Below are 27,060 nucleotides of genomic sequence, written 5' to 3' on the forward strand. Positions count from 1 at the left end.
ACGACAAAGACCAGCGTTTGTTATGGCTGTGATCAATTATTAACCATTCCACTGTATTGTACTAACATTGAATAAAATCCCCTACAAAAAGTACAAAATTCATACAACCTATCACTAACCTGTGTTCCGATACTCTTCCGGTCTCATTACCAAGACAGATTCAACGCTACAATGTACCATTATACATGCGCTAAAACACACATTTACAAATTGACCTGTGCCGTATCATTCCCTTATCCTTTAAAACATTTACAAAAGGAAACATTAAAAAAAGTGTTAATTACAAGATTCAACTTAACTTGAACCAAAAAAATGAAAAGAAGTCTCTCGATGTCTCGTTGTATACAAATATTCTGATATTGGTCTTTGGTCACTACATGGTTGGTTTTGGACCACGCTATTTGTTAAAGGGGGGTGTTCAAAACTTAACCTACTCTGTCACCCTCCAGTCTAGTAAAATATACTGTACATCGTAGACATCAGCACCAAATGTATTGGCAAATACGAGTCACATAAGTATTAGACCCTACTACTACATTAGTTTATCATTTTTCAGACTATTCCACTTCAAAAACGGGTTTCACAGCAAGGTTAATATGTACAGTTGACATTATTACAAGAATGCCCTGACCTTTAGTAGGTTGACACTCAGAAAAAGCACCAAATTCTTGTCATAATTATTTCCTGATGTTTTCTGCTCTATGTAAAAACAGTATGTTTGAGATAACACTATTTCACAATGTCGTGGTCATTGTAAGTTGAAAACTTATGTCACAGACATGTCCTTAAGTGGGTATCTCACAGCACCAATTTGCACCAATTTATCAACGAAATTGACATTTCTAAAAGATATTCAATTGAGTAAAGTTATCTTGTATCTGATTTGCAGCGACAAAACTAGTGTGACATTCCGGGCACAACCATTTTGTTTGTAGAGGTCTTGTATTTTACCCATGCATGACCACAACGGAAAATTGGCGAATTTTGTAAAGTTGGCGCAATTTGGCACAGTTCAGTGAGATACCCGACTTAGAATCACTTCCGAGAGACAGCAATTCCTGGCATTAATGAATTAAAAGTACTGTTAAACCACTGTGAGTGCATTTGGGCCCGACTCGATACACAGTATCCACATTTCACTGGTAATCTCTCCCTAACTGTACAAGTGGAATGCCCTGCCTGGCCAGTTGTGACGGCTCCCACCGTTGAGCCTGCCTGCCCTAGCCCGGGACCTCAACTCCCCCCTTCTTTACCTCTGTTGGGGTTACTGGGGAGTATTACAGACGATGATGATGAAAAGTGGTCCATTTTGAATCTCAAAGTTCCTCGCGAGGAGATGACTGGTACAGGCCGTCGAACTTGCTCATGTACTTGCGGACGTATTCTCGCGCCTTGCTCTTGACATTTTCGTTGACTTCTAGGTCTTCAACATGTCGGCAATGCTTGAGTTCCTTGTTCATGATCCCATGTGTAAGCTGAAAGGAAAGAGTTTTAACAATTAATATTGACAAAGGGCTACGAAAAGGTAATGGTTCAGTGCAACATATTTTAACAGTGAAAATAGTACGTACTCAAAATCTCCAATTACTGTAAATGCAGAAATGTTTGCGGTGGTTTTATGTTCACAGTTTTTTTCCAAAACTGTACTCTGCTGTAAGTATGTGACTGTCGCGAACATAAAGCCTCCGCGAACACTCCATTTTTGCCTTAGCACGAAATATAAACCACACAAACTTAAAATGCATTTCCAGTATCAGAAATGTACATGTATGAGGGTCTCAGTGTTTGGTGGATTCAAAGTTAAAAGTTTGTCTTTCTATGCAAAGTAACAAGTTTGATAAGCTGGCATCAAATTAGGCCTTTCCAAATTATAAATTAAAGGCCTTATTTGAAAGTTTGCAGTGATATAATTTTGCAGTGTTTAGAAAATGGAGTGTTCGTGGTGGTTGCAAATCTGCAGTTGAAACAATGGGGTAGGTGGGCAGAAGACAAAACAAGCATTTTTGCGGTGATTCTAAGTTCGCGGTTAAGAGGTCATTGCAAAACATTGAACATAAAATCAGTGCGAAACATTTACAAGGCTTGACTTTATTTCATAGCTTTGCCAGGCCTTAACATTTATAAGACCAAAAGACATATAAGTTACTAGTACATTTCCACTCTCAGGATCTAAAACTAAAATAGGTATACTAGTAGTAGTATTGGATTATACTGTTGCGGGGTTCCCTGACGCAGGGGTTGGCAGCAGTCGGCCAGTCTTCACACACCGCCTCCAAGCGGCTGTGTCCAGCGGGTCCACGTTGGTGAGGCCGCACTCTGTAATGTCCTTAGCCTTTGAAATGTTTAAGAAGAGACTGTTACCTTTCTGGCCAGATGTTTGAAGTCTTCCGTAGATGTGATGCGTCCATCCTTACAGTCCGGCTTCCGGTACGGGTTTAGTATCGACACGACAAAAGTCGCCATCTGAAATACACCAATCAACAAACCAATCAACAAACAAGAAAGTAACAAGTAAAATTGGTTTTCTGAAGAAAAGTCTGTCACTGAAAATACTAGTGGTGATATCTGTGCCTGTATCTGTATAGCTTGTATAACTGGCCTTAAGCGTAACACACTAGCTTTGCAGGCACGCTGCATGACAGCAGCTGGTTATATTACACTGAACAACTTGTCACACCTAACCTTTGTACATCTATCTGTAAGCAATGTTTAAAGCTATATGTAATGGCTGTAAACAATTCTTACACCTGCATATGAGGATACGACAACATTCTGTCATGTCCGAATGGAGAAGCTGAATTTACCAGCCTACTAGAGTTTTGACTGACAAGCATATCATAGCAAATTTATAGAACAGAAAGGAACAAATATAAGGATTTAGACATCACTTACCTTTTTCCTGAAGACATCCTTGCACTTGCGTGCCGTCTCACTGGAGGTATCAGCATCAGCCTTGGTCGGTTTCCTCTTACCCTGGTTGGGAAAAGACAAAATTAGTAATGAGATATGAAAACCAGAAGTCCTACTGCAGTATCTGTATCTATTAGCCGGTATAACTATCAGTGGACTAGCCCCCTGCTGTAGTGCTTGAAAGTTGTGTGGCTCAATGGCTATTATAAACGAAGATGCGGGAAGGACTTTAACTTTAAGACTGAGAGAATAATACAATGCTGAACTTTCTTCCAACACAACATAAATTTTTGACGACCATTGTCGCCTTCTTCAGGATCAATAATGACCAATCACTGCCAATCCGTGAATACCTTAGTGATGGAAGAAAGTTTAGCATTGTATTATGATCACTACCAACACAGATGAGCTTTCATTATAAGACTGAGAGAAGTTGTTACCTTGTGATGATCGTCGTGTGTCGGTGTTCCCAGGTCCATGTCTGCCTCGTCCCCTCCCAACTCTGGCTCGTTACCGATACCATCCCACGACGGCGGGTCCCACTGGGTTTGTCTGGGGGAATAACAACAACAGGAAATTGTTTTTTGCACTGTAAATGCGAGCTTTTGTGTGGTGAATTAGATTTGATCATTTTAAAAAGTATCATGCCAGGCATACCTACATATATACAGGGTTCTCAACAGAATTTTTTCACAGTAAAGGGGTTAGGTACAGAAGGCCAAATTTGTGTGGCACAAGTCGCACATGGTGTGTGGAAGACATGGGTCTGAGGTCTGGATTCTTAATCCTTAACACAATTTCCTACATTTTGAGGGACAAACTTTGTGAAGTTAATTCTTCCATTTATTACAGCCAAATCTATTTTACGTTGTGAAGATCCATTGATCCATTCATGCATCCCTCCCACTCCATCCATCCATGATTTATCCTTCCTTCCCTCCATCCCCCACCTACTGTGTGACAGCATGGTAGTAGTAGACTTTACATACCGTGTAACAGCATGGTAGTAGTAGACTTTACATACCGTGTAACAGCATGGTAGTAGTAGACTTTACATACCGTGTAACAGCATGGTAGTAGTAGACTTTACATACCGTGTAACAGCATGGTAGTAGTAGACTTTACATACCGTGTAACAGCATGGTAGTAGTAGACTTTACATACCGTGTAACAGCGTGGTAGTAGTAGACCTTACGTACCTTGTAACAGCGTGGTAGTAGTAGACCTTACGTACCTTGTGACTGCGTGGTAGTAGTAGACCTTACGTACCTTGTAACAGCGTGGTAGTAGTAGACCTTACGTACCTTGTAACAGCGTGGTAGTAGTAGACCTTACGTACCTTGTAACAGCGTGGTAGTAGTAGACCTTACGTACCTTGTGACTGCGTGGTAGTAGTAGACCTTACGTACCGTGTAACAGCGTGGTAGTAGTAGACCTTGCCCTCCTGATCCCTGGCTGCCCTCCAGTTGGGCGGGAGCCTCAGCATGCGGGGTTTGGGGGGAGAAGGAATGTCTGGAGGCTGCATCACCATTGGCTGGGGCGTCACCATCACTGCCTGCTGTAAGGAGGATTCAACAAAACATCAGAACTAAATTACGGTCACTTCCAGGGATGTCCCTATTGCTCAACTGGTACCAACCTCACAGTTAAGCTCCTTTTTCCAATTAGTTGGTAACTTAGAGAACCTGGTTAGGGCTGGACCCATCTTTCAGAAAGGACGTAAAAAGGGGTACAGTGTTCAAGGAGGTGAATCAATCACGTTAACGGGAAAGGGCTAACAACCTCTTCAGGTAGAAATATACCCTACTACTGAAACAGCAAGGAAACTTGCTGACCTATGACTGTATGACTATTCCTACAAAGGTCTGAACAAACCAAGGAATGAACAAACAAACCTGTTGTATGGGCTGCATGACCTGAGTATGGACCAGTCCAGACTGGGAGTAGGTGACGTTAGGCTGGATCATCACACCCTGAGGCTGGGGGTAGAACTGGCTGTCTCCGGGACCGGGCTGGATGTACTGAACCTGTGATAAGGGAAAATCAATCAATTAATCAAACTTTTTTAGTCAACACTTCAATGAATAGTTTCAACAGGTTGGTTAATCTCTGGATACCATGTTCTTTTTCATCCCCAGACAATGGAGGTGGGTAGCGTGGGACGGGAGCATAGGATTTTTGAATTCAGTTCTTCCAACAGAGATCAGGATTCAAACAATGTAAATCTAAGGCCGTGATATGTACTACCATGTATTGATGATATTAAGCGTTTTATTCAAGCCAACGTTTCAGTGACCGTTGCAAGTACATGACCAGTACGGGTTAGACTATATATCAATGGCCAGGTGGTCTTTGTGCAGAGGTAGCCAATTGTACAGGTTTAACTTGAGGGAACGTGAAGTCTGAGACATGAAGAAAGTCTGACCTGTGGTGGTTGAGGTAGGACTGCTCGAGGCGGTGGTTGTGGTTGCACGTAGGTGGGTTGCACTGTGTACGTCATTGGCTGGGAAAAAGGAAAAAGCACATCATTCCTACAGCTGTAAAACACACAAGTCTGAGAAGAAAGCCTGTGCCTTGCACAGTGTCATTGAATGAATATACTGGTAGTCAGGTAACTTTTCCTTCCATGCAGAATTCTTACTTTACGATGCCTGACAACTAAGAAAATAAAGTGGTCTGGACTTCGGAATCTGTATCTGTACAGCTGGTATAACTGCCTTTTGACATACACACCAGTTTCGCAGGCACACAGCGTGGCAGCAGCTGGTTAAATTACACTAAAAAAACTATCACATTATTATTATTGGGTAGGCCGAATACTCTCTCTTCGCAGCCAGGGGCTGAATTGCGAGGAGCGCACAATTGGAGGGGCTAGATTGCAAGGGTATAATTCTAACTGCAAGCGTTCTTCAAAGCTATCTAGTAACAATGCCCCTATTGTTCTTGGTGGTAACAAATTCCACTCTACGACAGTTCTAGGAAAATACGAATTTTCGAACACATCAATCCTAAGTTGGTTTTCTTAAAGACATGACCACTTCTTTTTTGAGCTGAGACATGATAGTATGTACAATATATCCAATGTTGTCAGAAGCATTTACTATCTGCACTTCACATCAAAACCCACCTGCTGGTACACAATGTTCTGCTGCTGCTGTGGAGGAGGTATCTGGTGTGGTGGAACGATCGGCGGCTGTGGAATGTCGAAAGGAGGCGGCGGATGTTGTTGATTCACTACGTAGCTCACTGGCTGGCCCTGCTCCCATTGCTGCTGCTGCTGTTGTTGTTGTTGTTGTACTGGTGCAGCTGGCAGTGGTTGGGGTGCTACTGGGAGTTGCTGTTGCGGGGCCTGAAAAGGAACACCAAGAAGAAGAGTTAGAACCAGATATTGTTGACCACATAGATTCGAGGTTGTTGTTGTACTGGTGTAGCTGGCAGTGGTTGGGGTGCTACTGGGAGTTGCTGTTGTGGGGCCTGAAAAGGAACATCAAGATGAAGAGTTAGAACCAGATATTGTTGACCACATAGATTTGAGGTTGTGGTTGTACTGGTGTAGCTGGCAGTGGCTGGGGTGCTACTGGCCGGGATTTGCTGTTACAGGGCATAACAAATGAATACCAAGAAAAATGTGTCAAAGAGCAGTTGTACATCATCGAGGTTGGCATGAGTTCTACATTTGAAGTTGTGGTTGTACTGGTGCCGCTGGCAGTGGTGCTACTGGGATTTGCTGTTGCGGGACCTAACAAATTAATATCAGGGAAAAGGCTTAGAATCTTATCTTTCGTGAGAAGGAAAGCTGATCTGAATAAGTAGACAACATCTAAGATCTTGTGCAGTTGATCCAACTCAAATAACGATCAGTCAACATGTGAATTACCTATTACATGCCCCTAGTATATGTCTGAAGTTATAATGATGGAATAATAACATCACAACAAAAATCTTAAATTAGTAAAAAGCCTTACAGTGCAACAATGATGAACCATATTTTTGAGAGGTATAAGGTACATCACTAGTCCTGAACTTTACATATCATTTTGAAGAACAGATCTGATTGGCCAGCTGGCAGCCAATCAGAGCCCTTTACCTGTGGTGGTTGCTGCATGTGGCTGACCTGAGGAGAGGGCACGGACTGTACCACTACTGCCGGGGGTGGCTGGCTGCTCGCAACTGCTGGATGGACTGGCACATTAGACTGAAAACAGAGTAAAAAACATTTGTTTATAGTTGCACTGTAACTTGGCACTTCAAGGTCCAGCATATTTGTTTCTTAGTTCAACAAAGACTTTGACGGAATGGCTTTCTTTCTCCATTAAATGGACAGAAAAGAAAGACCAATTGCAACTGAAGGATGTTTCCTTAGATGTGGATGCATAACCTGAAGATGAAATGATGGCCAAAGATATTCCACATTTTGGCAATAGACTATTCTGCTGGAAAGCAATCAAAGGAGTGAACAGAGCACGAATTGGATGGTTACGATTAGTTATGCGTACCTAAACCCCGGACCTGATCCGGACTGGACCTAACGTTTAGGTTCAAGTCCAAAAAAACCTAAACGTCTGGAAACAAGTCCGAACTTGAAACAAAAAATCCCTTGCTTATGTTTAGTTATACTCCCTTTTTGTCTTAAGCCATCATAAACCTTCCTTAGATCATGAAATTTGCACTGAAAAAAAAATTAAAATATTGCTGTTTTTGTGTTTTATAACTGAACTTTTGTGTTTACTACTGACTGTATATAATTTCGCAAACATAGTTTTCAAATTGCATGTAAGATATATGCCAATTTTTGTGACAGGAAAAATTTAGCACACATATGCCATGGGTTCAGGTCCGGAGTTATAAGTCCGGACCTGAACCCGAACCTCTGGATCTGAATCCGGACCTGAACCTGAACACGGGTTTAGGTACACACCACTAGATACGAAGCTAGGATGGCACCTTACCTGTAGTACTGGTATAGGCTGTGGAGTGGTGGGAAGAGAGGAGGTGGGGGTGCCTGGGTCTTCAAGCCCCGACAGGTGGGACACATTCAGGCTATTGTCTAACAGACTCCCACGCATTTGGTCCATAGGGTCTCCACCTATACTGTCATCCAGGAAGTCCTAACAAAAGATGAAGAACAGTTTTAGCCTACTATGTCAGGCAATAAAATGCAGTTCCATGTATATATCTCTAGGAATTGCTGACAACTCAAGAGGAAGATTGACTTAAGGGCATTAAAGCCACATTGCAGTATCATAACATAAGTCGTAGTTCTTCCTTTACACAGACATATTCAATCTGAAATAATGTCATAACACAGCATTTGCAAAGAAAGGAAGACTGCAACAACAGTAGCAAGCTTCTTGGCCAAGTTATGAGCACTCATAATGATGAAGATGATATGTGTCTATGAAGTAGACCTTACGAAAGTCGCTGTGCTTTTGTTGTGTCAATAAAGATCTATATCTATATATAAACTGTATCAATCACAATTAATTCCATACATAGCTATCAAGAGGGAACAACAGTGAGACTTAGACGAGAGTTTAAACTACCAAACTTATTTGTAATTGTAATTTTTCTCTGTTCACAAAACAAGTTCAAACAACAGCTAATATACTTGACTTCAGAATTATAATGAAAGCTCATCTGTGTTGGTAGTAATCATAATACAATGCTAAACTTTCTTCCAACACTAAGGTATTCACGGATCGCATTTTCGACGACCACTGTCGCCTTCTTCAGGATCAATAATGACCAATCACTGCCGAACGTAAACTCGCGAGAGTTACGGACACGTGACTCTATAGACACGTGTCACTGCGGATACGTGACGTCAGCAATTGGTCAAAAGTTTAACTTCCTGGCACGTTTGACCAATTGCTGACATCACGTATCCGCAGTGACACGTGTCTAGAGAGTCACGTGTCCGTAACTCTCACGAGTTTACGTTCGGCAGTGATTGGTCATTATTGATCCTGAAGAAGGCGACAGTGGTCGTCGAAAATTTGATCCGTGAATACCTTAGTGTTGGAAGAAAGTTTAGCATTGTATTTTGACTTCAGAATCTTTCATGATTATTTTTACACAATGTTTGAAATTCCAGTAAAAATCACCTGAGGTGGGTACTGTTGCAGGTTTTCGACAGGTTGTCCCGGGACGATGTGACTGGTGTCCATGGAGACGTCCGGCCCGTGCTGCGGTCCTCCCGGGTACAGGGGCGCCCCCTCCTGATCATAAGAATACTTCAGGATAGAACAGACCACGGAGCCAACGTCAGAACAAACCAAACCAAACAAGAAAACAGGCTCCCACCTTCCGGAGGTAACGTAGGAACGGTAGAATCATGCAAAGTGTAACAAGTGGGAAAGAAAATTCGAAGAAAAGTATGAAATGCAGATCATGTCCTAATATCAGCAAAATATCACCAAAGACATAACTTATCAATTACATGTAAACACATGCAAAAAATGAAACCAACAAAAAAGGAAAGTTTCAGCATGATCTTTGTCTTTGACTTAAAACATTAATGGAATGGTGAAGAAAAAATCATTACATGGGATTTACCCCTACAGTTAATCTCTACCCTGAAAGTACAACGAAAGGTTTCATAGTTTATTGCTTGGCATAAAAAGTTTGACAGAAAAAAAGGGAATTAAAATCAAGTTTATAGCAAGAAAATAAGGAGGAAGACTTTATAGAATGATGTAAAAAAAACAAGAACTATAACTTTCACAGCAATTTCTAGCTAGGAAATAAGTAAGTTGTCTTTACAGTCTGTACCTGTTGAAAAGCCTGAGCCATGTTAGGGTCGAACGTGCCCAGGGCCTGCAGTGCCTGGAGCTGGTGCATGTACAACTCCTGCTGCTCACGCTGTTTAGTCTCCTCTTCTTCAGCAACCTGCAGTAAGGAAACATTGTGTGTGGGTTAACTTATCCTTGTCTAACATGAGGTCAGGACCCAATTTCTTTCCCGTTGAAATATAGAAGTCCTCACCAAATATTTTGACTATGCTTTGTGAACTTCAAAGCCAAAGACGCACAAAGTATGTTGTCATTCTCACAGATTTGAGTCACTGTAAAAGGTGAATTGTTCAGGAAAATAGAGTGTTTTTAAGTTCTCGGTTACAACTGGAGGGTTTATGGTAAAAGAGGAAATATTGGTCGATGGTTTTAGTTATACGAATTGGACAGAAACACAGCAACCTACAATGATGTAAGTTTTTTTTTTTACTTCGCTTTTTGACAGACAAGGACGACGTGGCACTGAACTCAAGTTTTTATAACTAATATATTAACAGTGCCATGTACAGATAACAACATACTCATTTTAATTTGTATACTCCTGGGCGGAGTGAGGAAAGTCATGTAAAGTGCCTTTCCCAAGGGCCTAACATCGGTGGCGTCAGGGAGATTCGAACTCGGGATCCCTTGGTTCTGAGTCAAACACCCTGCCGTTACGCCACACAACCCCACATGGTTGTAAATTTGTAACAGAGCACTTATTTTCTGTCCATACCTTCTTCTCAAACAGCCTTCTCCTCTCTTCCTTGCTGAGTTTGATGAGTGGACTCCTTGGTCTGTCCAGCGGTTTCTTCCGTAGCTCCTTCCAACGTGCCTTAATCGGCGTAGAGTGACTGTCCGGTTCTTCAAGAGGCCTCTTCTTAGCAGACATGCGCCAAGGATGCTCCTCTCTTCTCTCCTCCTCTTTGAAATCTCTTCTTCTGTCTCTCTCTCTGTCTCTCTCCCTGTCCCTTCTTTCCCTCTCTCTCTCAGGGTCTGGCTCGGATTCCATGTCTGAGTCCCTCTTTTCTTTCTCTTTCTTGGGGATTCGGTATATTTCCTGGAGAAACATGAAAATGGTATTTCCTATCTATCTATTTCTGTCATGGTAGCCTAACTCCTAGTGGTCACTGGTTAACAAATAATGTGCAGTACATATATACAGGGGAAGGGCTAGCAACCCTTCCCTGTAAGAATATACCCCAAAGAGACAAATTTAACCTACAATGAAATGATAATAACATGTTATCCCATTATCAGCCCTTCAAGGTAGCAAACTACTAAGGTGTTACGTTACAAAAGGAGACTCATAGAGCACAAGTACACAATGAACACGATGTAGTGGAGAGAATTGAAGAAAGACTGATTGAAGTTGGTGTGTTCAGGCCACTGCAGCAGCAGTACACAGTGGACTACCACAGTTACCACTTCTCATAGAACTAGCCAACATCTCCCATATTTCCCCAGCCTGACCTTGAGTGTGCTCCATGACTCCAGCAGCTGTGCGGCCATCTCCGCGATCCCGCCGGGCCGCTCCGGCTCCTGGCTCTGCTCGCTCTCCAGGTCAGAACTCTCCTCCTCGTCATCACCAGTCCCAGCAGGCTTTGCACTGCTGCTGCCCGACTCCGCTGAGGGTCAAAGGTCAAGAAACATGAGGTCCAAGGTCATCAGGTATAGCAAAAAAATGTTGGTTATTGCATATGCTTTCTTACCCATTACTGAAACTTCTGCTGCTGCCCGACTCCGCTGGGGGGTCAAAGGTCGAGAAACATGAGGTCCAAGGTCATCAGGTAAAGTGAAAAATGTTGGTCCCTGCATATGCTTTCTATTACTAAAACTCTGTTTTGTTTAACGCTTAGCACACTGAAGTAGCCGTTTGGCACCCAATTCCCTAATGGTTACAGAGTTAGGCAGCAGGGAGAAGGATAAAACATTGAAAACTCTTGTCTTTGCACATTCAAAATTCATGTACGTTATGAAACAGAACTGGACATACCACCTAAATACGCAGGTTGCAGCAGGCGAAACTGGAGTAGCGTGAGCATTTCTGATGTACCTGGACCAAACCTACACCAGTTTTGTACTCTGTACACAGATTTTTGTTTGTTTTACTTGTTTTTTGTATTGAAATTTGCCAAGAGAAGATAAGTAGAAAAAAATGATTTTGAGCCCTATACTGTATACATATAAAATCTTACCTTCTCTTGTATCATTGGAGTCCTCCTCCCCAGCCCCAGCCTCCTTGGCTCCCTTCTTGGCATCACTGCTGGTGTCTGCAACCTCCTTTCTTGTCTCATTCATGCTGTCAATCTTCTCCTCCTCTCCCTGCTTCTTTTCTTCTGTCTCTTCAGGCTGGGTGGAACAGGTGACATCGTTCCTGTCCTTGTCTTCCGAGGTCTTGACGGTTTCCATGTCTTCGAGGAGTTGTACTCTGCGTCGCTTTGCTGGCGTTCGCTCGTTGTCGCTCTCAGAGTTCTTCTCACTTTCTGACTTTAGCTTTAGCAAATAACAAGAAAATAGCATGAGTTTATTGTCATTGAATTTAACTGTTGAAAACTTTTTAGGTCCAAACAATGCAATTTGCTGCGTTCACATGAGTTTAAGTCCTAAAAACTTGTTTTCAATGTAATTCATTGGATGGTAGATACATGGTCACCAACACTATTTGGAAGACAGTATTTCTCAGCAAGACTTTATCCAAAGAAAACGGACCAAAATTAAAAATCATTTTTATACTACCTACATATAAAAAGTCTTATCTGATGGTACTGGGATATTTGCATAGTCTTGGTCTATCAAATATCTTTAGGATTTAAAATCATAATTTCCGCAGGTTGGGGACTGACTGAATAATAAAGCTTTTTATTCACAACAAAGGAGTAAGAACTTTGTTGTTTGGACATAGTTGTGCTGTTCCTACCTCTGAGGGACTATTTCTGTACGTCAGGCTGAGCGTTAAGGGCGTGGCCGACCGTGACAACGGCTCCCCGCTGGAGGATTCTGTGTCTGCGTCTGCCGGCTGCTGATTGGCCAGCTGCTTGGCCCAGCGCTCCACCACGGCCATGACCTTTGACTCGTCGAGTATGGTGCGGTTGGTGATGGGCAGGTGGCTGAGGCAGCGCAGGACCTGAGAGTGGTGGAAGAAAAATCTTATGTTACAGACAGAGTATCTTACTGGCTTCCACCTGAAAAAGAAACATTTGCCATAAAAATGTGACCACAAACAAAACAAGTTTGTAGACAGAAACCTCTAGCTTGGGGGTACCAGTTCTGAAAATGTAAGTACCTATACAACTTGCATAGTATGACTAGAACTTTGACATAAAATCCCTAGCCTGTGTTACCCTATCTTCTGCTGTCAGGGTCTGATTGGGCCTCCTCTCCTTCTAGGGGCCAGACCAGTGGAAGGACTTCTAGCAGGAGGATTTACTCTGGCTAACAAAACCCCTTGGTTAGACCATAATCTCAAACTATGAAGCAATTGAACGTAAGTAAGCCATATCAGGAGTCCCTGATTCCCCAAGCTAAGAGGATATCCCTCGCTTACAGCCTTCGCCAATTCCCTTAGCTTATAACCATTGGCAAACCAGTGATGTTTGTTGTATTTGCCATAAAGAGTCAAGAAGTCGATCAGTCTAAGGGCTGCTAGGACCACAATTTAATCAGGCTAGCTGTATGGTACCTTGACTTGCAGGTCCCGCGGTGCGGATCCGTCTGTCATGTCCACCATCCAGCTCCAGATGAGGGACAGCCCGTGGTACCGCAGGAACGCCTTCAGGCACGACTGGTTCTTGGTCGCCTGGAAGAGAATTGATGAAATTAAATGAAAGACCTTTATAGTACTTTTATGCTCTTAGAAGCTAAGTACAGGTCAAGGTGATAAAGCAGTTGTAAGTACAATTAGTGATGTAAGAATGTGGTATCTTTCTAGTACAAAGACTAATGTATACTCAGTATGTACAGGTTCAACTTCCTCGCTTCGAAACCAGCTGTAAATGTCAGGACATTATGACCTTAAAATACAGGTTTTTTCTAATTGCATAAGGAATATGAATTGTTTTTTAGCACTTAGGCTTTTAATGGCTATCCGACTCTACAGTCCCAAACACAATAGCACTGATGTCCAAAACGAGTAGAAATCAAAACTTGTGGTCCAGATGCAAGACTTGTTCTTTAAGTTCTAAGTCTTAGTTCTGTAGTCCTAAGAAAATTAGCTTTAACAGCTTTAAATCTAAAATGTAAACTGCCAGACTACAGTCCCCAACATAACAGCAGAAACTCATATAGCCTTGTATTCCATATTTAGGAATGACAAGGCCATAGCGATTGCTTACACAGCATCTTGTAAGTTCTCTAAGTTCTTAGTCTTATTTCTTCAGTCAAAAGAAAATCTGAGTCTCACCAGGAGAATCTTGAGAAGTGTGAACCTCTGCTGGGCTGTCTCGGACCGTACCATTAGCCTGGAGAGGTAGAGAACCTGCTCGTCATGGTTCAGTCCCTCCTCACACTCTTCAGCCATCTGGTCGATCTCCTCGTCCAACTGGGGAAGAAAGGAGAAGGAATAAAAAATTAATTAAGGCATCGATGAAACAAAGATCAGGACCACAGCATGTCCAGAACACAAGATATCAAAACCGAAAGTTCCGCTGCAGTACTGTAGAAAGCTGCTAAGAGACCCATTATCAAAATTTACCTTTGTTTTACTGACAAGGGGAACGGATGAATTAAAACTAGTGGACAACGAAGGAATGAGTGAATGAATAGGTGAATGAGTCAACAAATAAAAGGGTGAATGAATGAGTGAACAAATGAAGAATAAGAGCGAGGTTTGACTTCTAACCCAATGTGTCACATCATTCAAATCTGTGTTATCATAGACCAAAATAAGTTGGACTGTCTTCTGCAATATAAACACTTCTACACTTGTGATGATAATGAAAAATGTTTGAGTTTCTTACCAAGTTGTCTTCCACTTTCTTCTTGGTCCTCTGTCTGACAGGTGTGGTCTTGTTGCCGCCCAGGTAACCTCTGCAGTTGGCTGCTCCACAGTAGCACTTCTGGGCCTCCTTACTGTTCATGTATAGAAACAGAAAATATCAAAAGAGAGCAAACGTAGAATTTAGACATTTCTAACTTCTAACATAATTCTGCCCAGGATACATATATCAGCAACTCTAAAAAAATGCACCGAAAGAGATCTCCCAACAACATCCCCCAGTATAATGCACTCCTGTATATCTAAAGTGTGCATATCTAGGGGTGCTTCAAGAGATATATCTCTCAAACACACTTGTACCGTTAAATGTTAATGGAGGGTACAGTGCAAAAGATTTATAAACAATATCATATAGCCATACCATCTTCATGAAATTTTAAAATAGCATTTAAAAAAAAGATTAAAAAGGTGACAAAAACAAGAGGCAACTTGAAAACAGTTCTGTCATGAGTTGCTGCATACAATACAACGACTAGTTTGCCTGTCCCTTTCTGTAAAGTTTTGAGGACCTTACCCATATCTCTGGAACTTGTAGTCGAAGGTCAGCTCCTCTCCATCATAAATAGGTCTCCTGGTGAAGAAGCCAACCCTCAAGATTCCATTCACTGTCCACTGTGGAAAACACACGTACAGATATTACAAACAAATTCTGTTAACTTAAGTAGAATCCAAACTTCCTTCTGGATTATCCTAGGACTGTAAGCAAGACATTATCAGGAATTCAAGTCGTGCCCTTCCTAGGCATTTGCCTGTTTAACTCTTAGTATTAGTGAGTCATCCTACAAAGAACCATACAGGATGGCAGAAGGGTGGGTTTCTGTATACCATAGCAAACATGGCCTAAAGGTAGTGGATGCTACCTGAAACGTCTGATCGTTTCTAAAATCTTTCCAGTTGCTTGAGAAACTGTTACCTTGCGTATCTTATTACCTGGGTATCTAACCTTCATGGACATATGGCCCATAGTATGGTTTTGAAATGTTGACAGATGCCACATTAGTTGCTGCAGATGCTAGGGTCTTAGGTAAGGTTTCAGTAAGAGTATTTCTATAATAGACATATAGTCCATGTTACCTTCTGTGTTTCACAGTTGGGATCACAGCTGTGGTTGATGAACCTTGACACGTTGCCTTTCTTAGTCGCATCAATGATCTGGAAAATGGAGAAAGATATCACATTTTCATAAAATATCACATTTTAATATAATGTCAAACTTAGCATGGTTTATTTTCGAATTGTGTGAGATTTAATCCACAGCAACCATAGTTTGGTTATTTTTACCACCTTTACTGTGACTAGGCCCTTACGCTACTTTCCAACCAGCATAAGCCTTAGGGTTTGTTTTTTTCTGTGACCCTTCATAAACATTTCGAAAAATTAACATATGGGAATAATGCTGAAACAGAGGTAAGAATTTACTTCACAAAACATGTCCCTCAAAATTCAGGAAATTTTTCAGGGGGTTATTAATTTCAAATATTTCTGGGGAGGATCCCAGACCCCCTACTGTGGTCATGTCTTAGGCACTTCATGAACAGCTTGCACCAGGCAAAGGCCTTCTGTACCTGAGCCCTACGCTGTGAAAACTTCTGGTAAGAACTGTTTACCTCATCGTTCTTGAGTGCCATGAAGTAGAAGTGATGTTGTTTCTCCCTGTTGTACTCCTTGGTGCGCTGTTTGAACTCACTGAAGTTCAGAACCTCCCCAACATACTCCATCACAAACTGGTTCCTACAGCAACAATGGGACAACACAATACTTAGACTACAACTTACAAGTGTCGTTGATCTCATTTGAAAACTTCATGATATCAAGTGATATTTCATACGACAAAATAAAAATTTAAAAGTTCCAAAAAGAAAAGTAACCATCAACATGTCCCCAACAATGTTAAAAGATTTTGAAAATTCCTGAAAGACCTGAGCACCAAAAATGACTATTTCCTGACAATCATTCCTTCTAAAAGTGTTATAGAACAATTCAAAAGAGGATGGAGTCACAGAAAGTCTTGAAAAGTAGTTGGATATTTCTTCTATATTGTTAATAATGTACCAACACATGTGAAGTTTCATGCTAATGTTCAAGAGAGAATGTTTTAAATGTTTCTCAGACCTTATCCATTTTTCTATACTGTATCTATACAGTAAACGATCTTAAGATAAACTTACGATATCATGTCCTCGGCAGCCCTGAGTCCCCAGCCCTTGTCCCCACAGTTGAAGGGTTCCACTCTGGAGCACTCCTTCCTCTGGAACCGCTTGTTGGTACAGTATTCTCCACACAGACATCTGGGACCACTGAAACAAACAAATGTACACACGTCTCAGTAAGGTCTAACAGTTTTGATTACCAATTTTTTACATATGCCTGTAAAGGCGGATGTGTTACACCAAAGGGTGGTTATGCCGGCTGGATAGATACAGCTATATAGTAGATGCAGATACAGGCTGTTTTTATAGAGAGGATGCAAAGCTTCAGGTCTTGTATATGAGAGCCATACTTTAAGCATGTTAAAGAACCTACTACATTTGTCAACAAAAGTAGATATTCATCCCAGTGTGAGGGGATCAAACCTTACAGTCCAGCCTTACAAAATTAGCTTTTACTTACTGTAACTGTAAGCATTAAGAGTCATGTCTGTAGTCTTCGTTAAGACCATTTTCTTCACTGCAGACATGCTTGACAGTACCTGTAGTTTACTCAGTAATGATATTCTATTTATACAGTAACTGTTGATTTTCTTTGTACAGTATGATTCCTTTTGTACTGACCATTCTATCATGAGCAGTCTGTTGAGACAGTCCTCCCCACATGCAGGCATCCCAGCATCCCTCTCCTCCTCTGTTGTCACACAGTCACACAGCATCCGCCGGATGTCCTTCCTCATCTTAGACTTCTTCCTGTGGGACAGAAAAAAAAGAATGTTTCAAACTCCATGGGTGCCTTGTGGTAGCCTGCGTGTCATCCTAGTTAGTTTGCTGGGTTACTCAGGGGCTCTCATACTCTCCTCGTATTTGTTAGCGGAGAGTATGGGAGCCTCAGTTGACTAATAGGCATGACACTCAGATTATAGCCTTGTGGTACAATGGTAACTTTGAGTTTTTCAGGTATATAGCTTTCTGGACAAACATGCTTTTCTACAATATTGAATAGATTATGTTAGTAAATATCTGCTTTTTCACAATCTGATAGACAATGTCGAAGAAAGTTCAAATTTAATGTTGAAGAAACTTCAAGATTTTCCAAACAACTATTCAGAAATCAAAGAATTCTATCTTGTTTTTTCAGAAATACTTCTTGATATTTGTACTTAATTAATATCTAGATTCATTATATAACTTCAGCATTTTCCAACTCACCTTTCACTGAGGTACAGATTCTCTGTGATTTCTTCAAAGAATGGAGGGCGGAGGTTTTCTTCCGGTTTCTTCTCTTTCTCTAGAGCAGCCTTCTCAGCCGACGCCTCACTCAAGACGTCTTCAGTAGTCTCGGAAGACGCTTCTTGAGGAAGTTCGATACTGACTCTTCTCTGAGGCTTTTCTGTGCCATCTTTACTTAAGGACGGTGAACTGCTTAAGTCTGTGGAGTCTTGGGATCGAAGACGTGCACTTCTCCTTATAGGGGTCAACTCCAAGTCTTGACTGTTTTGTTCAGAAAACTGTGTGGCTTCTTGCACATTACTGCTGTCTCGAGCATCAAGGTTTTTGACCTCGTCTTCTTTCCAGACGTTCTGTTCTGTCCTCTGTGTACTTTCCACATAGTTAGAAACATACAAGTCCTTAGAGGCTGAGGAATCACATGGCGCCGCACTGTCAGATATACTAGTGGTTCCACAAGGCAGCATACTCGGGCCGGAGAAGTCTGCGTACAAGCCGCAGTCTTCGTATTCGTCCCAAGTGTTGGACATGTCACACGGTATGACCCCGGGTCGTATCGCCTCCTGACGGACGGTATGAGAGTGATACGAGGCATCGTCCTGTTGCGGGTGCGAGGATGTTGATGTAGCTGCCATGATGGAAACTCTTTCGTCGCTCCTTCCGTGGACGGTGCTCAAGAAGCGACTTCTCTCCTCGTTAATTGAATGTCCGGTAACGAGCGGTTCAGCGAGAGATTCAAACTCCTCAAACTCATCTCGGAGAGGCGTGCTTCCTCCATCGTTTTCCTCTCTGTGTAGTGTTTGCAAAACACATGGGTCCTGCGTCCTGTTTTCAAAATGACTAGCAGTTTCAGATATATCCATTCCCATTTGTTCGTTCACCCCTACTTTTTCCCTGGTGTCCGAATCCCAGCGTGTCCCTTTCTTGAGCCTTCGACCAGTCCCCGACACCACAGGTATTGCCATTTCCTCCGGTCTTTCCACAACATCCCCTCTGATTGGTAACGGTTCAGTCCTCTCGATGTCACATGACTTTCCTTCAGCCAATGGCCACACACCTTCTTCTTCCATTGGAGGTTTACATTCTGATGTTGTCTCACCAAATCGTGACACATCTTTATCAGGTCTTGTGTCCTCTTCATGGAATACTGTATTAATCTCAATATCAGAAGCTAAGGAACATTCCACGTTGTCTTGAACTGTTGAAGAAGATACTGTCTTACTGTGATCTTTTTCCTCAGAGATGCTTTCTTCGACTGTTGGACTTGTAGCACGGCTACTGTCATCTTCCTCTTGCGAACTGTAGTTAACAAGGGAAGGAAATACTACTTTCTCCTTCAAGTCGTTATGCTGTGTACTGCACTTTTCAGAGTCCAACACTGGGGTTTCTAGCACTGTGTGTTTATTCTCAGAGACAAAGTTCTCTTCTGCTTTCAGGTTTGAACTGAATCTGGCTTGGCCGTGCTTTGCGGAAAAGATTTCCAAGGCTGGCTGAGAAGGTAGCTTGACGGCTAGGCTTTCTTCTTTAGGTTCCTTTCTGCTTGTGGCGAATGTTGGTTCGTCAGAAAGGCATGTTAGTGGGATTTCTATGGGTTCTTGTAGCAAGGATGATGACACAAGTGTTTCTCCACGTATAGCTTCAGTCAGTACTGGCCTTATGTTGGTCTCCTTTTTAATGTCTTGTTCCCCTTTTGGAGGGACTGGCCAAAGTTTTGAACTGATCACCTCAGGTTTATCTACAGCAAAGCTTGAATCTTCGTTCATCTTGGTCTCATATGAGTTTAAAGGCTCGCGTTTGACAGGGAGATGATTTACATTGCTTTGTTCTTCTTGTTTAGTTCCTCCATGAGGCTTGCTTTCTGAGAAAGACCTACGTTTCTCTGATGTACTCTCACGCCTTCTTGTGGTCTCAGACTCTCTTTTGATCTCGGTCGAGTCTGACTTAGTTTTCGATTTTTCCCTACTCCGCGAATGGTCGTGGTGAGGGCTAGTCCTACTACTGCAACTTTCACTCCTACTTCGAGTCCTGGAGCGTTCGCGACTTTCGTCTTTCGAGGAGCTACCTTTTCTACTCCCCGACCTCCTTTCTCTATCGCGTTTCTTATCCTTCGGTTCTCTCGAGCTTGACGGACTTTCGTGCTTCTTTTCTTTCTGTTCTTTCGTGCTTGGCGGACTTGAGGTCGGTTGCTTAGTAACCACCACGGTTACAACCGAGCGCAATCTCTTCCTGGTGTCTGCGTCGGAATCTGAATCGTCCTCGCTGTCCGAACTGGAGCTTTCCGCAGACTTGGCACGCTCCACGTCTGACTGGTCAGACCCAATGTCCATGTCTGATTGGTCAGAATTTTCGTGATTAGCGCCGCTGCGTGTTTCTGAGTCATCTTTCCTAAATGTTGAACGAGGAGCGACCACATCTGTGCTGTTCACACATGGCAGTGGTATAGAGCTAAGGGCATCCTCAACTGGCATTGTTCTGGGTGAATCACTAGCAGGCAAAGCCTCTAATTTCGTTGGCACATGAGGTAACCCTGCTTGTACGTTTGGCTGCACTCCTGCCTCAAAAGTCCATCTTGACGTTTCCTTGCTATCCCTCCTTTCAGCCACTAGTGCGTTTGGCTGCGTTCTTTCCCCAGGGGGACTTTTTTTCTCACAGTTCCATCGTGATGTTTCCTTGCTATCCCTTCTCTCGACAACTCTATCACTTTGAGCTGGGGATGGGCCCTCTGGAGTTGCAGACTGAACCTCACAACTAACTGGACCTACGGTAACAGACATTAGCGGCTTTTCTTTTACTTCAGGTTCTACAACTGGGAGTGGCGGTTTGGTGTTTTCTTCTTGTTCCATTCTGGGTAGAGGAGGTTTCGCAACTTCCTTACACTCTTCCTTAGGTAATGGTGGTAAGGTTTCTTCAGGTGGAGGCGAGGGGCTTTCAGAAGCTGCTGCTCCAGGTAAACTACTCTCCGAACTGCTTTGAACCTTCAGCTGCCTTGGTACGAAGAATTTGATGTTGGCTTTTTGCCCCAGCGTTGGTTTCCTCAGCTGAAATGAGATGGCTCCGGACTTACTCGCCTTTCCTTCCTTACGCTTCTCGAAAATATCCAAGCCGTATGTGTCGTCTACGGGAGTCTTCTTCATCGGGATGAAATCTACTGGCGTCTTCTTCATTGGGAGGAATCTGTTGGTCTTTACAGGGATTTTGACTTCAACTTTTGACGTTTTATTTGCTTGTGATGCAGACCAGCCAACGGGTCTCCATTTTCCATTCCCATCCTTAGTGTCATCTTCCTTAGAAACCCCTTTGTCACCCTCATCCTGCTTTGTAAATGCTTGTACAGTGTCTTTCATTTCTGTTTTCGGTCTGGAAATCTGTATCGTGTTTTTGTCCCTGAATATCAGTACTGGCTCGGACTCTGGCCTCTTGGTGTTCTTTTCGGCGCTAAATGGTCCCTTGGCAGTTCTGTCCATGCTAGGTTGATCCGTGGTACATGAGTCTATTTCTTTCGCGTGCTTTTCACCATTTTCTACCAGCGGAGAAAATCGGGTACCCTTTGGTTTCCCTTCGTGTCCTTTGGAACTTTGACCCTTGACCTCTCGCTTTGTGTCGTCCTCTTCGCTGAGGTCTGATGATTCGCTCGTGTTTGCAACGTCGTAGTTCACCAGGGCCTTTATCCGCGGAAGTTGCGCGACGGGAGGAGGGGGTGGGGGAGGGATGTCATCTTGGTCCGCCTCATTCTGAGTGGGAAAAGAGCATGACATCCATGTGTGAATGATACAGAATTCATCCATATAGTCATAGATTAGATTAGTTCTTTCTATTTGTCAACTGTCAGCAATTGCTTAACTCTCATGTGCGTAAGTTGCCATACATTGCACCAGTCACAATTGCACCAGTCACAATTGTTGCGCAATTAAGTTCTTCTTCTTCTTCTATAAAGCAGTTAACCTTCTTCCTGCTGCCTAACTCCGTAACCAATACAGATTGGGTGCCAAACGGCTATTTCAGCAGTGAGAAGGTTGATAATGAAAGCCAAGGAAACTACACATATATATCCCAAGAGCTTATAACATTACAATGCCAACAAAAAGAACAAAGTACGAAAGAACATGGCCTGTTTCTACATTCTGATTAGAAAAAAGATTTTAACACTCAGATTTCAAGATAGATTTGCTTTCTCAAAATTTTGATCAATCAAGACATTGTACCATCCAAACTCGCATGCTGTCACCAAGGAAAATTTGGTGCCAAATTTACTCTGGTGGGTTGAAGGTTGAATTGTTTTTAGATATCTTTCACAGCTGCATCCTTCCCTGAATGGCCAAATTGTCTGTATAGATTGACTGAGACAGACAGCCTCCAAACAGAACAATCCATTACTGCGTCGGGGGGGTGGTCTTTAAGCCTACAAAAACCCCTGGTGTTGAGTGAAGCTGACCCTAATTAGTCACCCGCATTTGGTACAACCAACTGTAATTCTTGAAATTTTCACTGTGGTTTTAGGTTCGTGGTTTTCGCGGAGACCGATTTACCACAAACTTAAAACCAGTGTTTCCATTACTATACAGCAAGTGAATATAGCGCTACAACAAACTTAAAACCACCGTGACCATTCTATTTTATCCCTACTGCGAAATTAAATTACTACAAACTTTTAAGTATTAATTTTACAGTATTAACCATGTACTAGCTAAGACAGCTTATCAGCACCGCAAAAAAGTGTTTAACATTAATTTTGGTTAATAAAAATGCTGACCCGGCTGTTAGCGGGAATGCAAAGTATGATATGAAAAGACAGCAAAATGCATAAAACTTATGAAAAAATAGTGTTAAACATTGTGTATGTTTAATTTTTTGTTCCTCAAACAGCCTGGTTTAGAAATGTGACCCTAGCATTAGGGAGCAGGGAGAAGGTTGAAAACTGCCCAAGCACAACAATTTTTCTGTAGTTTTCAAATAACTGTTACCTTGCAGCAGGGCTGTCTCCAGTGTTACATTTTTTTCTGTTCCTCTCAATTTTTGAGAGCCAATGTTTTAATTTTGATTGTTGAACCTGTCATCTTAAGCCTACGAAAATGTATTTTTATCAATATCATGTCATGAAGTTCTCATTTTTGGGACGGACAAAGTGAAATTTCTTTTCAGTCCCAACATGCAAATTTCCGTCCTGGGATGGAGGGACGGGTCCTGGAGACAGCCATGCCTTGCAGCGAATTTTCTGTAGGGTTCTTTGTTTGTACGAGGCAGTCTATATCAGTATTTGCCAGGGATTTATACATGTCCTGTGGAGGTCGTGGCTTGATTACACTATAGATTTGGCTGATGATATAATAGCTTTTAGATAACCCCTAGCTTTTGGCATCGGTTTAGGATGATCAAATTTCACATCAAGAATCTAAATCAACTTCAAGAAAATAAATGCTACGAAGAAAAAACATTTTTCAACTGAAAAGAATATGATTCAGGGGAATAGGGTCAACAATGTAAAAGATGAAATGTTTGTGAGGATTTTATTTCGCGGTAGGGAGAAAATGGAGCGTTCACTGTGGTTTTAAAATCTAAGTTTGAAGTTGAAACAACGGTGTAGGCATACACAAGACATTAAAAAAATGTCAGCGGTTTTGAATTCATTGTGAAAAGGTCAGTGAAAATCCCAAACATCAAACCACCGTAAACATTTCCCCTTCTACAGTTATACTAGTAGGTAGTAGACTGGTAGTCTGTATAACGCAAACTCCAGCTGTCCGGGGATTTCTGTCCGCTTGGATTGCGAGGCCGTTACAGGGCGGCGAGCGGTCACAGGAGGCTTGATTGAATTCAGGCTAATAGACTGGTAAGCTAAATTTTTGTCCTCTAAAGATCACCTATCTTATCATTAAAGAATAAGCCAAAAATAGTTACTCAAGCAACTGGAGAAAATTTTGAAGTTGCTTGAGTAACTATTTTTGCCGTATCTTACTACCTGGATGTCTAACCTTCATCAACGCATTACAGAATAAATTTTCTATCATTTCTAATTTCTGTATGAACCAAAAGGAAATGTGATTACCTCGGAGCCAGACTCAGAACTGATGTCCATGTCCCTGAAAATAAAAACAAGAAAAGTCAAGGTGTGTGACTGTGAGCGTTCATCCCAATCTCTGAATCTGTTTAACATACAAAGCTGTGTAAATACAAACATGCAGCTCAAAATTCCACTGGCACACTGGGGGCATAGGAGGTTCGCAAGCTTTCCTAACATTCAAGTGCTAGATTTTCAAAATAGTCACTTTTGAGACAGAGTTTACTTATCTTATCTGTAATACTATTTCTGACAGATTTCTACAAACTGGGAATATAGAAACCACTTCCTAGTAATGGTCTACCTGTAGACTGTTTCCCTAGAAAATTGCTTTCAGTATGATTCTTTTCTAAAACTGTTGTATGACATTATCAGGGTATGACAATGGCCATTACTGAAGTTTTGTCTTCGGTAGTATTAATGGAAAAAAAAAATCTACAAAAGTAGATGTACACTGTACAAATGTATAACTCCTATAGGATGAGACCTCATAGCACAGCCAATGCTGTCACACAAAAAAAACATGATCCTATCCAGTCAGTAAAAATTGTATCTAGGTTCTACATTTGTAAGAAATAGTACATGGATTATCATATTATACACAGTCATGATTCCATTGATGATAACAATTGATGCTGGGTATCAAGTAATCAAAATGCTTGAAACTGTGTCCCGACAGAAATGATGCCAAGATATAGTTCAAATTCAGTCTTGAATCTGTGTATATCGTACTAGAAAGAGTGAGAGAAGACCACCTACATCTGGTCATTTCTATACAGATGCTGTAAACATAGAATACAACACAGTGTATTCCGTATCTCCTGAGGTACCGGCCCGACCGCGGGTAGGATCGCCTGATGGTGGGCTGGGACCGAGGGTGATGCGGAATACAACATGTTGTATTATCTAATTTATATCATACCCACCCGAGAAACAAAAACAAATTGTAACACTACTAACAGCCGCTTTGCCAACGTCTGAATCCAGTATTTGTCAGTGGTGCATTCGAAATGCATTCTAAATATTCTATGGATGTCCATGTGATAAAAGTAGAAGCTGTGTGATAACCCAAGTTATCATCTGGTCTGGTTGCTTGATAAATTTTGTTTTATGTAATTTTCTCAATGAATGTATAATCTTCAACTTCATTTAAGATGCCACTTTAAGTTTAATATTTGTTTTACCTGCCAAATAACAGAGTTACACTCGAATGTCTATAACATTATCACCAGACTTTGGTGTGAAATGTTTTCCTACACTTTCATTTCAACTTGAAATATATTTCTATTTGCTGTACAATGTCTTTAGTGACCAAGGGGGGATATAAACCTTACATTTCAATAATGTGATTTTGACAACTTATCATTTTGTTTTGACTCAAGTGAAACATAGATTTTCAGCTCTGAACGTGTGTAGCTTCAGTTATGTGATTCAAATTAGGGTTTGGTCTCTTTACCCTTGTCTAAATTCTTTCGATGCATTATTAATCTGCAGGTAAATAAACATTCTATACAATGCAACATTTACATATGTGTAAGTAACAAACATGGTCACCAATGGGGTTGTTGGGTACCAAAGGTACTGTGGATAATAATGACACATACCTATACCCAATATCCCCATCAGAGACATTTTACCTTCTCTGAAAACAGACCAAAAGATGATGAAATTCAGGACACAGTTATGTCTTTGGTTATGTTAGAGACATATCTAGCCCCATACGAGCTAGCGTAGCCCCAGTTTTTGCAGAGATCGTCAAACATTAACAAGGTATTTTCCACCTACCTGATTGACATGTTTTGGAAGCGTGGTTGACTAGTTCTCATACATGTGTGATTTGCCACATTTTTCACCCTCTTTACTGCGATCTCTGTCAACCTAGGCACATTTGTTCCTTCTTTATGGTCTCAGACGACACGTGTACCTTTGTGTAACAGTGATGATGTAAGATCTAGGATATAATACTCACCCAGTGGGACTTTCCGGGTTGTAGTAGTGGTCACTCATGGTTCCGAAATTCACCTTTTCGCGGGGAAAGCTTGTCTGTGTACCGCCCAGTTTTCTGGCCGCCCGGCCGCTGTCTCTCCCGCCTAATCCAACAAAACACCGCAGATCACACGACTAACTACTTCATAAGACACACATACTCGAAATATTGGAATACCTGGCTCTGCAAGTCACAGGCGACGCCGATTCCGGGGATTTTTAAACATTTTCAATGGAGGCGACAGCCATCTTGGACCTCCCTCTTTCCTGCTTTGTACATCCGGGATATTGACTAGTCGACAACCTGATTTCCCAAAATCGTGTCGAAATCTGTTCGCCTGTAGATGTTGCACTGCCGCCATTCGTGTCTAGGATTCGTTATAAGAGAGATTCATGCCAACGTCATATGTCAAGATTGTAACATGATCATCATATTCGACATTTCATCTTTTCAAAGCCACATTGAAGAACTAATCAGCAGAAATAAAAGGACATTTTGATGGAACTTTTATAGTGCATGTCAATGGGAGGGTCACATGGAGTTTTGAAGCATTCCGTAGGGCAACATAGTACATTCCGACCATTTAATTTACCGCATGACTATTGTTGTCATATTTGTGAATGTTGTCAAAATTTCTACCTTCCTGATCCAGGGGTCAACAGAGGATACCGGGTCATCGCAGGACATTTAGAACCTTGTGAGGGATCCAGAGATGAATTCGAATGTTCTATAGAAATAGCAATAAAGTAGCAACATTTTATCTCATGTTCGATTTCTCTAAGAATAACGTTGAATGGCATTCGATTGTTCTATTTCATGGTAAGAGCAAAGCACGAAGACCGAAGAGAGAAAAGAGGGAAAGTTGAGTTCTGTGGACAATTTAAAAGAGTCAAATATTGTAGCCAGGTATTGTCATATACAAGAGCACCTGATATTTATGACAAAATACGAGACTTACTAAAGGG

At 41.8% G+C, this 27,060-nt stretch overlaps 1 protein-coding gene across 5 annotated transcripts; it reads right to left on the minus strand.

Annotated features, from left to right (window-relative positions):
* Positions 1-16: 16 nt before the first annotated feature.
* Positions 17-26,465, minus strand: LOC136420928 (uncharacterized). Of its 5 annotated transcripts, XM_066408065.1 has the most exons (28): positions 26,078-26,453; positions 24,097-24,130; positions 18,036-21,784; positions 17,448-17,576; positions 16,845-16,973; positions 16,284-16,407; positions 15,751-15,828; positions 15,191-15,288; positions 14,639-14,750; positions 14,083-14,220; positions 13,363-13,479; positions 12,601-12,807; positions 11,879-12,176; positions 11,154-11,308; positions 10,417-10,740; positions 9,682-9,798; positions 9,015-9,143; positions 7,860-8,018; positions 6,998-7,105; positions 6,321-6,384; positions 6,038-6,183; positions 5,336-5,413; positions 4,806-4,937; positions 4,320-4,468; positions 3,351-3,462; positions 2,893-2,973; positions 2,362-2,463; positions 17-1,475 (listed from the first exon to the last, which is right to left on the minus strand). In XM_066408065.1, the coding sequence occupies exons 1-28, from the start codon at positions 26,113-26,115 to the stop codon at positions 1,317-1,319; spliced, it is 7,266 nt and encodes a 2,421-aa protein (XP_066264162.1). In that variant the 5' UTR covers positions 26,116-26,453; the 3' UTR covers positions 17-1,316. The 5 variants fall into 5 exon arrangements, with proteins under 5 accessions (XP_066264162.1, XP_066264163.1, XP_066264164.1 ...); XM_066408066.1 differs by lacking the exon at positions 6,321-6,384 and having other exon boundaries at positions 6,038-6,259; positions 9,015-9,128; positions 26,078-26,454; XM_066408067.1 differs by lacking the exon at positions 6,321-6,384 and having other exon boundaries at positions 6,038-6,259; positions 26,273-26,453.
* Between the last annotated feature and the right edge of the window lie 595 nt (positions 26,466-27,060).

This window comes from Branchiostoma lanceolatum, chromosome 15, assembly GCF_035083965.1.
Source record: "Branchiostoma lanceolatum isolate klBraLanc5 chromosome 15, klBraLanc5.hap2, whole genome shotgun sequence".
Taxonomy (NCBI): domain Eukaryota; kingdom Metazoa; phylum Chordata; class Leptocardii; order Amphioxiformes; family Branchiostomatidae; genus Branchiostoma; species Branchiostoma lanceolatum.